The sequence below is a fragment of the Hibiscus syriacus genome, unplaced genomic scaffold, assembly GCF_006381635.1.
Source record: "Hibiscus syriacus cultivar Baekdansim isolate YM2019G1 unplaced genomic scaffold, ASM638163v2 tig00110114_pilon, whole genome shotgun sequence".
NCBI classification, from domain to species: Eukaryota; Viridiplantae; Streptophyta; class Magnoliopsida; order Malvales; family Malvaceae; genus Hibiscus; species Hibiscus syriacus.
Window position 1 is genome coordinate 2,131,702 of NW_024062594.1, and position 11,729 is coordinate 2,143,430.

Genomic DNA, 11,729 nt, shown 5'->3' on the forward strand with positions numbered 1-11,729 from the left:
TTTATGCGCATTAGCATGGGAAATGATAAAAGAAACAGAGAGTAATGTGTTTCTTCTTTGGAACTCTAAAGTCTGATATTGTCTGCATTCTATGTTGTGGCTCTTACATGAAAGAGGCGTTGGCTTTCTGGGTATTATTTTCTTACCCTTTCTAGTTTCGCAAACCCTAAAGAGTATGAGATAAGTTGGAGAAATCTTTCTATTTGTATTTTTAGTTGAAACAACAAAAAAGGTAACAAGACAACATAAGAGGCGGTAGTTGCTCTTGATTAATGCGAACGCGTGAGGGAGTATTCTTCCTTTCCCTTTTGATTTCCGATGGGAGCATAAAAGTTTATGCAAGTAGCTTACAATAAGTCGGACCAATTTTACGAAAGGGCTAGCTGTAGTTCAAATACCATAAGAATTTGGACTTAATTAAATTGTTAAAATAATACATAAATAATATAATTTAGAGAAACATATTTTGATGTAGGTTAAAAACTCATGCAGCATATTAGAAATTTTCTTTTTCATTTACTAAAGAGGGAATGCGGCTTGTTATTTACAACGGTGGCTGAATCCATTTGATGCGACATAAACAAATATTTGACACGCTAGATGTACACTCATTTTGAAGGGCTAAAGTCTCGAGATAACGTTATCGAACAAATTATTTTACGAGATAATATTCTCCCAAGATTAATTGCTCAAATAGGGTGAAATCTACAGTGTTGGTCGTAGGTCGTCATGCCATCCGGGCGACCTACTAGGTCGTCATGTCTTTCCGGCGAGCTATGAGAGAGATTGCATGTGCCATGCACGTTCCAACACGCTGGGCATTTGAGGCCATCCGAGGGCAAGAGGAATCATGCGAGGAGCAGGAGGGAGTGCATGGCGACCTACATGATCGTCCGGAGGGCATGGCGACCTATATTTGGGGATGTGCATGGCTGGCCACGTAGTAGGTCACCCGGAAGGCATGGCGACCTACGGCCAACATTGTAGATTTCACCATATTTGAGCAATTAATCTTGGGAGAACATTATCTCGTGAAATAAATTATTCGAAAACGTTATCTCGAAAGTTTAGCCCATTTTAAAGATGTCGGTGAATCATAATGTCTGATAAAACTTACAATCAAATGTGTTAATTTAAGTACGACACAAAAAAAATCAAAGAAATCAATATGTCTCTAACATTTCTGTTCTTAGAGAAATGTGTTAACAATTAATGGAATAAAAAGAAAGAGCTACAAGGATAGAATCATTATTGAACTATGAACCGGTAAGTAGTTTAACTTTGAAATAAATAAGATTTTTAAAATTGAACAAACCATAAGAATTAAAGGAACTATGATTTAATTTAACCAATTTTAAAATTGAAGGATCTTAAAGAGTAATTGAACCAAAAATAGAAGTCAAATTTTTTAAAAGGAAAAGATTTTAAAATATAATTAAACCAGTAAATTTGGGATGAAAAATGACTTAATTATAATAATTTCAAAATTATTAATAATAAAAAATTAATTAAACCATCAGAATTTGGGGGAACAATTACCCTCCCACCCTTCCATTTAGATTAGTCCCTAGTGATATATCTATGAATTTCATATTAATATCGTAATAACTATAAAATATTTTATTAGTCCTCGTGAGTATTATTTATTGCCGAAAATCGTTGCTCTTTGTTGCAAATGTGCGCAACGGTACTATGGACGTGAGGCGTCGGAAGTACGTCGGTGACAACGACAATCTTATTCCGCCTCCCAATTCTAAATGTTTAATTTGGGGGAGGCCTAGGCCATCTAATTAAACTTTTAAACGTATTTAGCTATTTTGAGACCACTAAATATTTATTTTTAGGGAAAACTACATGAATAGTTCCTTTTGTTTAGAATATGACTGAATTTGGTCACCAATTTAAAAATTAAGGAAAAATGATCCCTCACATTATCAGTTCGTCCGGTTTAAGTCCCTATGCTATTAATTTTTGTTAACCCTCTCTTGTTTAAGTCCCTTTTATTTAAGTTCTTAACATGGCCGAGGGACTAAAATCGAATTGGAGTTAACAACTGAGGGACTAAAATCGAACGGATCGGTAATGTTAGCGACTAAAAGTAAACAAATCGATAACGTTAAGGACCATTTTCCCTTAAATTTTTAAATTAGTGACCAAGGTCGGTCAGTCAAAAAATATAAAGGACTATTCACATAGTTTACCCTTATTTTTATCAAGCTTTTCATTTTTTTTGAAAGAATCACTAATTTTATTCAAAATATGAAATATCCTAAATTACAATAAAGATTTACAATCATAATAGTAAATTAAGAACATAATTAGGACAATTGGCAATTTCCTATAATCATTGAAATAAAACTAGCAACTTAAGATCACATAAGGACCATACAATGAAATATTAAAAATCTAACCAACAAAAACTCGAACAAAGATATATACAAACATATCTAATTACATCAGCAACCAAACCACAAAAAGGGATCAAGTTACTGAAAGGTCACTGACAAACCACAAATCAAACTCGAGCGATGTGAAAAGATATCCACGAATGCATAACAGATATTCAAATCTAATATGAGAGTCCAAAGTAGGGAAGATAAACAATATAAAAAAATAAGCGCCATCTTGATCAGTTATGATTATGACTAATATCAATCTTTAGAAAATGATAAATGAAAACAACGACCAAACGACCGAAAAACGTGTCAAGATCAGAGGAAAACGTTTCATACAGACAGACTTATTAAAAATAAAAAACAAGAGAAAATAAAAGGATAATAAATAATATTCGACCGTCGGTAACCAACATTAAAATTAATATCGTTGTTGATTAATAAAGAGAAAAAAAAGAAGAGAAAAACGACTTACCAATAAAAAAAATTAAAAGAGATCTAAAAAATAAAATGTTCAATATAATAATGTTTTATAAATCATAAGCCATTTAGTATACTCCGAAATATGAATTTTAAAATGTCAACATCGTCCTTGTGAGTTCTTCGAAAAGGCAAAATTACAGTAATTAATTACTTCACAATAAAAGATAAGGTAAAGTACATAAATTATAATCTAATTATAGTAGGTTAGTCTTATGAATATTAAAAATTAAAAGATGATATTCAATTATAAGATATTATTTTGTTAATTTATTGACTATTAAAAGTTATATAATGATAACTCATTATTTATATGTTTCAATCTCATCATTTTCTATTAAAAATTGTGATCATCTAGCATGGATATTAATCTGTTAACTTAAATATGATAAAACTTGATCCCAAAATCGCTTGAGTTGTATTTTGTATATCGGCTTTTTGTATACATTGTGTTGTCAAGTTAGTACTTGAAAGTAACGACAGTGCTATTAGACATCATTAAAATATATTTTTATCATATCTCATTCAACAAGTGAATGCCAAACTTAGACAATCATTAATTTTTTATAAAAAAAGAACGAATTTGAAACATCTAATTGAGTGACTATTTTGTAGTTTTTAATAGTAAAGACTCGACAAAATAATATCTTATAATTAAAAAATTATTTTATAATTTTTAATAATTAAGAAATCCAACAAAAAAAAAACCCTATAATTGAGATAATTTTTGTACTTTATCTTGAAAGGCAAAGCATTGTAGAGGAATTTGCTACGCCATTATGAATACGCACACAACTTTATCGCTGGATCTGAGCTTTGTCCAGATCAAAGCCATCTAGGGTTGTGCATGCATGCAGCTTATTTGACAGACGGCAGGTTCGGCATCTAAATAAATGTGGCTTTACAAATTGCTCTGCTTTACAATTTTACGCCCATCATCAGATCGTACTTTTCTACTTGTTTTGCTGTGTTACGTAACTGGGTTTCTTCTTAAAAAATACTGGGAAAAATGTGACTCGTGTACATCCAGTGGTCGATGGAACGGCCAACGGCCCGACTAGTTAAAATGGCGGTGTAGATAGGACAACCCTAAATCTTGTCCCAATCAAGTATTTCTCTGATGACGATTTGCAGCTGCTAGCTGTTGTGTTTTTGACACTACGACAAAACGTTTTTTACCGACATCTTTTCAATACTCCCTATTAGTTATTTTGCGAGTTAAGATGATAACTTGTGGTACTAGTATATTAGATTTTGAAAGGAAAATCTGACGTGCCACAATATTAATATATAATTAAAAAAAAGTGTTATTGGTTTTATTATTATTTTTTAATAAAATTAATAAAAAATTTACTGAAAATATTGTTATTTTTATTATTTTTATTATTATTGGATGTTTTACCGAGTTTGGTAAAACGCTACCTAAAATATTATTTTGTTCTATTGATTTTGTTATTATTGGGCATTTTACCGGAAATGTTAAAAACATTAATGTTTTAGGTAGAAATAATAATTTTTTGGGTAAATTTTTACTGGAAATATTAAACAAATAATAACAAAATCGGTAATACATTTCCTTAGCCATATAGTAAGACTGTCGCACGATAGAATTTCCTGTTATTTAATGTCACAAGTTGATTTAACATTAAAAATTTGATTCAAATTGACTTCGTATTTTGATAAACTCGGCCTAATTCGAAAAAAATTAAATTCGAATTGAGTTATGAAATACAACTCTAATAACTTGAAATTTTTAATATTATAAATATTTATAATTAAATTTAAATAAAAATTCAAACAACTTAACTCAAATTTTATAATTAAAAAAAATGAGAATATTTTTTTATGAATATAAATATAAACAATATTAAGTTGTGTTTGTAACACTATTTTTATTTTAATTTATATTTGTTTCCTCTACCTAAACAAATCACCGACTCTTGCTTCCTGTACTTGAAGTGCCACTCTTCGAGCCAATTCCATCTTGGACGAAGATGATACATCAAGAACAATGGCTGCTTTCAAGATCTTGAGTAGAAAACTGCACGAAACTGAGCCTTTCTCCGATGGGAGTAAACTCAGTATTGATTGCAACAGCAGCCTGGACTTTGAAGTAGCCTCACTATCCGAGTCCAAATCTGAGTCAGACGCTGCTGCTTCTTTGTTAGCTTTTACTTTTCTTAAATAGTTCATTCTCATCCTCTAATTGTTTAAGAAAATTTAGGGATTAGATTCCTTTAGTGCACTTCTTGTTGGCTTTGTTACTTGTTAAAGGCTTTTATGAGACTATCCTAATTTAAATTTTGAACTTTATTTAGAAAAGTTAATATTTTATCTCTATATATTAATAATATAATATACAATTAAAAAGATGAACCACTAGCACTATTAATAGAACTAGGAGTTGGTGAAATTTAGCTCAATTAAAAAATCGATTTTTTTTTAATTCGATTCAACGTTTAAAAATTTAATTCGTTTGACTCGAAATTTTTTAAGATAAAGTCTATAGTTGGAAAGGGAGCTTTGGAAAACCCCACTCTATCCTTGCAAGTCCAACATGTGGACCGACACAAATGTTTAAAAGGCTAGCTACTTGTAGATGCCACCGTCTTACTACATTATTCATACTTAACCTGTTACCATATTGTTTGGGCTTTGCTAGGTTCAGAATGTAGCTTGGACTTTCCTCTAATTAATGGACCGTCCATAGAAAATCGACACCACGCAAAAGTATTCCCGAACGAAGAAAACCATGGAAATTTGAAGGTCGAGGTGGTATGAAGTGATTCTAATGGTAAATGAATTATTGTTATTTTTTGAGGTCTCAGATGTGTGCATCAAGAATGTCAGGGATACAAACGTCTATTGCTAAATGATTAAAAATTATCTTTAAAAATTATCAAATCTACTTTACGAGTGCTGAATGTGCGGTCCTTTAGATTAGGGTTTTGTATACGGAACATTTAGCATTACAAGATATTCTGCAGGTAAATACTCGCCAGGTCCTGGTGGATTATGTTAAAGCAATAAAAGCAAGAAAATTGTTAATTTTGGAGGACAACAACATTAGCTTTTTTCTTGGAAAATGCATGCGTATGCCACTTGCTCTTTAAAAGCATCGACCTCGTCCTTGTCTCTGTCTTTCACGACTCCCACTTCATAAGGCTGCTTTTATTTCTCCATTAATTCTTTTTACATAAAATACCGGAATCAATTTCAAAATGCATTGCGAGTAAATCCTAAACCCTAAACTGCTAGGATATGCTTTGAGAAAAATGTCTTGTATGGGATATGCTTTGAGAAAAAGTATAAAGAAGACGTTCTGCTGTTCTCATGCATGGATAAAGTACAAGGAAGACGTTCTGCAATCCAATGATTTTTAGAAGTCATCGTATGTTCTAACTATGTATAAAATTAAGAATTTACATCGTACAATAAGATCTTATCTCAAACTAAAATGTTGTCTCTATTTTCTATTTCCAAAGGGATGATTCAACTTTGTGATTATACAAGGTTGTGAAATTTGTGAATTACATTAATTATATAAAATAGGTATTGCCGACCCACTTTGGTAATGGGTGGACCAATCATCCTTAATTAAAACAAAACAGACCAAGCTATTTAATTCAGGCCGAAATTACATTAATTCAATCAAATGTAATAAACTATGAGATAACTATTAAAATTATAAAATCAAAACTGATTAAATAAATAATATAATATATAAATTCTGATTTTTTATAATTATATTTATTTAATATAAAAATATATAGATATGTGGGCGAGATCTGTGGATTAACGATTCTGTGATGGACCCCTTGACTTAACTCATCCTGGTTCATGGGTGGCTATTTAAAGTTGTTACTTTTTGGTTGACTCCTCCATGTGGAATATTTCTCCCCCATCTAATCTTTATTGTAATAATAATATAGTATTTTTCTTTGGTTTAATGAAAAATAAATATTTAAATTATATATATATATATTTTAATTTTAGGTGTTCTCGTTTAAAATAAGTGTTTAATATTCCTAACGTTATTCTTTTAAATGTCTACACAGTAACAACAGTTAAAAATTCGTGTTATCTAACACGTTTCACTTTTATAAAATTTTATTTTAAAAAACATTTTAAATTATTTTTTTTCTAAAAAAATATTTTTTCTCTAAAATTATAAAAAAAAAACTCAAATCCTTAATAATTCTAATTTCAATCCTCTTACCACTACTGTCCACCAACAACAGACCGAAATTCTAACGACATGCGGCCGACCCAACACCCAACGGTCAAAATCCCTTGTTCCAACCCTTAATTGTTGTGACCAATCGACGATTGTAGCGTGAAGAAATGCGTTCGGATGATCGTAAAATCATACAGTCATACAACATTGGGTCTTAGGTTGGTCGCGAAAATAAGAGGTTTCGACCATGGGTGTTTGATTGATTGCACATCATTGGGTCTTGGGTGTTTGATCGATGAGCGACGTTGATGATGACTAACGGTGTTAAGGGACTAAAATTAGGGTTTTAGAGGTTTTTTTTTGTAATCATATAAAATTGAGTTTTTTTAATTAAATAAAATTCTTAAAGTTTTATAAATGTGACAAATGTTAACTAACTATTTTTTAATAGTCGTGATGGATTAGACACCCAGAAAGATGACGTTGAGAATGTAAAGCATTTACTTTGATCAAAAAATTCTTTAGACACTTAAAATTAATAAAATATATAATTTAAACACTTACTATATATATATATATATTATAATTAATATCCATGAATGGTTTATTTTCTGAATAATTATCTTCATAATTTAAAACACAATGATTTTTTTTTTCATTATCCCTAGCATATTTATTGATTATCTATTTCTTATCATTATTATTATAAAATAAATTACTAATAATAAATCTCAGTGAGTTGACATTTCAGAATATTTTTAGATGAATTTGACTTTTCAACAACAAAAAGGAAAAATAACAGAATATGCAATTGAATTATAAAAAGTTGAACAGAATTTTCATTAGAGAGCGTTAGAATTGATAAGTTACACTTTTAGATTTATTTTAATCCTTTATTTTTATATTAATTTTAGATTTTCATTTGACAAAATAGCATTGTAGTTCTCATTGAAGGTTTCGAGTTTGAGTAATTAAATCTATAAGGTATATATTATCAATAGTTAAAAAGAATTATAAATAAATACTACCTTATAATAACCTTAAATTATTAAAATATATCATGTAGTTGCACTGTATCAATCCATACACATTGATACAAAATTTTAATATTTTTAAATAAAATTACTTATTTTCATATTAAATATTTTTTATTTCTTATAAAACAAAAGTTAAAATATAATCTTTTAATTAAATTACTGAATTTAATTAATAATTTCAATAATTATATTTTAATAGAATTATTACAATAATTTGTTGAAAAATTCTGGCCATATAAAGTATAAAGAAAGTTATTTTTCCAAAGATGTGTCCTATAGTACTTATCGGAAGTTGTTCAAACCACATGACAATTTTTAGAAGACGTTTGGACTATTCGACGACTCCAGTTGTCTTTGTTATCATGCATGGATCAAGTATAAAGAAGACGTTTTATAATCCAACGACTTTTAGAAGTTATCGTGTGTTTCAGACAGACAAAATTGTCAGGATAATGCTTTGGGAGACATGTCTTATATGAGATATTGAAAAAATATTTTCTCAAGCAGGTTGAAATGCGTAGTGCAAGGAGGAAGTTGATCGAAACACTTGACGACTTCCACCAACTTCAGGAAGTCAGCCGAAGCACCTAGTGTCTTCAAGCTCTTTATCTCTGCTAATAAGCTCCTACTCTGCTGCAGTTAGCATATAAGTCATGTGGCTAGTCAAGCAACCCTTATTGCAGTTGCCAAAAATAATATGTGATGTTGAAGTGTTCATAAAATAATACTATATCATCATTAAAATTAAAATTAATGCTACATTAGTAATTTTATTAATTTTTTAATTATTAATGATCAAAATAAAATTAAAATGTAACATTAAATATAATTTAAAAAAGAATTAACTGACCAAAATAAAATAAAAATGATAATTAAGATACTATACATGTAGTTTACCCTTACACAAATAAAAGTAGAAGACAAGAGAAACGGTTCTCTTTCTCACGCCCGGTATTGATCTTTAAAATTGCCACCCATTAACAATGACAGGGAGCACCACGCTTTTTCTTTTATTTCTTTAATCTCTAAAATTGGATCATTCTTAAATACAAACTATTTAAGCTCAATAATTCCTTCCGTTGTTACAACCAATTCTCTCTCTCTCTCTCTCTCTTTTTGGGTTTCCCTTTTTTTAAGAGTGATCATCGCCTGTTGAGGTAACCGTTAGAGAAGGAACAGGGAATCGGCGGAGATCGAGCGAGTGTTTCCGGCGGCTCATCAGCTGGATTTTGCGGCACTCAGCTCAAAGATTTCACCTTTTCTTTTGGGTTTTTCTTTTCTTTATTCCTTTAAGGAAAATGATGCGGATTATGAATGAAGGAGGCCATACTTGTCCTAAGAAAACTGATGACATCTGTGGAGATGTTTGTGGTCAGGTACTCCCCTATTTTCATCTCCTTTTGCTTTCTCTTCCATGGGCAATTAATGAGGTTGAAAAAAATGGGTCTTAGTTAAATTTTTAATATATGTTACATGCTATATATTCGGCTAATCTCATTGTTTTTCTTGGGTTTTGGATTAAATTTTGAGGGGAAAAAAGAGCTTATGATTTTGATTTCGTTGATAGACAGTGTTTCTGCAAATTTTAAATCGATCTGGAATTTTGTATAGCTATGGAAGAAACTATTTGGTTAATTTTTGGGATTATGTAAAATTCAATTCAATAAACAAAGATTCAAAGACGTAAAAAAGCTAGATAATAAGAAACTGGCTGGAAAGTTATTGGATTAATGTTTTCAAGTAGATGGATTTAAATTGCTGTTGCAGTGACGGTTTCGGTTGTGTTGCTTTAATTGAGATTATAGACGTAATGGATGTTATTGCCGCCAATATTCTGAAGGCGGACTGTTATTTAAATCCCTTCTTTTGACAGGAAGCATTACAATTTGCATATGATCTGCACATATTTTGTTGGTAGAGATTATTATTTTCCCTGCTAGAATTATACTTCTTTGATGTTTCTGGAGTGTCTTGTGTTGAAATATTACTTTGGTTAATAACATCTTAATATTTTTTATTAGTACTGATACAGTATTTTTCTATGCAGCAGGGATCTAGCCGGCTGAGCATGTCGAGAATCCGCTGCATACTGCGTGGCATCGATTTGAAAACTTATATAGTTCTATTTGTACTAGTTCCTACGTTCGTTTTTGGTGTGTATGTTCACGGACAGAAGATTTCATACTTCTTGCGGCCGCTGTGGGAATCACCGCCCAAGCCTTTCCGTGATATCCCACATTATTATCATGAGAATGTGTCAATGGAGACACTCTGCAAACTTCATGGTTGGAGAGTTCGTGAGTTTCCAAGACGAGTATACGATGCAGTGTTGTTCAGCAACGAAGTGGATATTCTTACCCTACGGTGGCAAGAGTTATATCCTTATGTTACCCAATTTGTTCTTCTTGAGTCTAATTCCACATTTACTGGAATTCCGAAGCCTATGATTTTTGCTAGTAATCGAGATCAGTTCAAATTTGTTGAGCCCCGACTGACTTATGGGTCCATTGGAGGAAGGTTTAAGAAGGGAGAAAACCCATTCGTTGAGGAGGCTATGCAGCGAGTAGCATTAGACCAGCTTCTCAAAATAGCTGGGATTACTGATGATGACTTGTTGATAATGTCTGATGTTGACGAGATACCAAGCAGACATACTATCAACCTATTGAGATGGTGTGATGACATTCCTCAAGTTCTTCATCTTCGGCTAAAGAATTATCTTTATTCTTTCGAGTTTCTCGTGGATGATAAAAGCTGGAGGGCGTCGGTCCACAGGTATCAGACGGGTAAAACAAGATACGCACATTATCGTCAGACAGATGAGATTTTGGCGGATGCAGGGTGGCACTGCAGTTTTTGCTTCCGCCATATTAGCCAGTTCATATTTAAGATGAAAGCATACAGCCATAGTGATAGAGTGAGGTTTTCTCATTACTTGAACCTGAAAAGAATCCAGAGAGTAATTTGCAAGGGTGCCGATCTATTCGACATGCTTCCAGAGGAGTATACATTCAAGGAAATAATCGGCAAAATGGGTCCAATTCCTCATTCTTTCTCGGCTGTTCATCTTCCATCACATCTTTTAGAGAATACAGATAAATACAAATTTCTTTTGCCTGGAAATTGTTTAAGAGAAAGTGGCTGATTCTTCTAAGTACTAGGTGGTTTTGGCTAGTTAGAGGCGCTACCGAGGTGACTCCCCACGATGGGTTCGACTGCGTTGCCTCACTGAGCAGCCTCGTCTTCTACCGAGCTAAAATGTCCAGTTCCCTGGGAAAATGATTGAAGAGTTGTAGGTTTGTACATATAACTTATTTTTGGTTGATTATGTGTAGTATGTTAGGGGAATTTTGTGGAGACAATTTATTCAATACACGTTTTTATATTCCTTTTTTCACTTTAATTTCATGGTGAATTTTTATTCATTCATGTGGTGATTCAACACACATGAGACGGCAAGCAAGAGATGATATCAATCCCCGTAAGAAAGGAGGAGATATTTTGTTAGGAGTTGGTTATGTGTGGCACTCCACAAATCTTGTTTCAACACGTCTATAACTTGTTCAGTTAATGGATGCCACCTCATCTTCTTCATATTGGACGCTACAAAATTTCAATTAAAAGTTTTAGTTATAAAATAAA

The 11,729-nt window shown here is 31.7% G+C and overlaps 1 protein-coding gene across 2 annotated transcripts; it reads left to right on the plus strand.

Annotated features, from left to right (window-relative positions):
• Positions 1-30: 30 nt before the first annotated feature.
• LOC120215293 lies at positions 31-11,484 on the plus strand. Of its 2 annotated transcripts, XM_039213012.1 has the most exons (3): positions 31-41; positions 9,225-9,463; positions 10,138-11,484. In XM_039213012.1, exons 2-3 carry the CDS (start codon positions 9,386-9,388, stop codon positions 11,230-11,232), a joined length of 1,173 nt encoding a protein of 390 aa, XP_039068943.1. In that variant the 5' UTR covers positions 31-41; positions 9,225-9,385; the 3' UTR covers positions 11,233-11,484. The 2 variants fall into 2 exon arrangements, with proteins under 2 accessions (XP_039068943.1, XP_039068942.1); XM_039213011.1 differs by lacking the exon at positions 31-41 and having other exon boundaries at positions 9,172-9,463.
• Positions 11,485-11,729: the final 245 nt, after the last annotated feature.

Coding starts and splice junctions, on each gene's coding strand:
- LOC120215293 (XM_039213012.1), top strand. CDS start 9,386: ATGATGCGGATTATGAATGAAGGAGGCCATACTTGTCCTAAGAAAACT. Junction 9,464..10,137: donor GTGGAGATGTTTGTGGTCAG/GTACTCCCCTAT, acceptor TCTATGCAGCAG/GGATCTAGCCGGCTGAGCAT.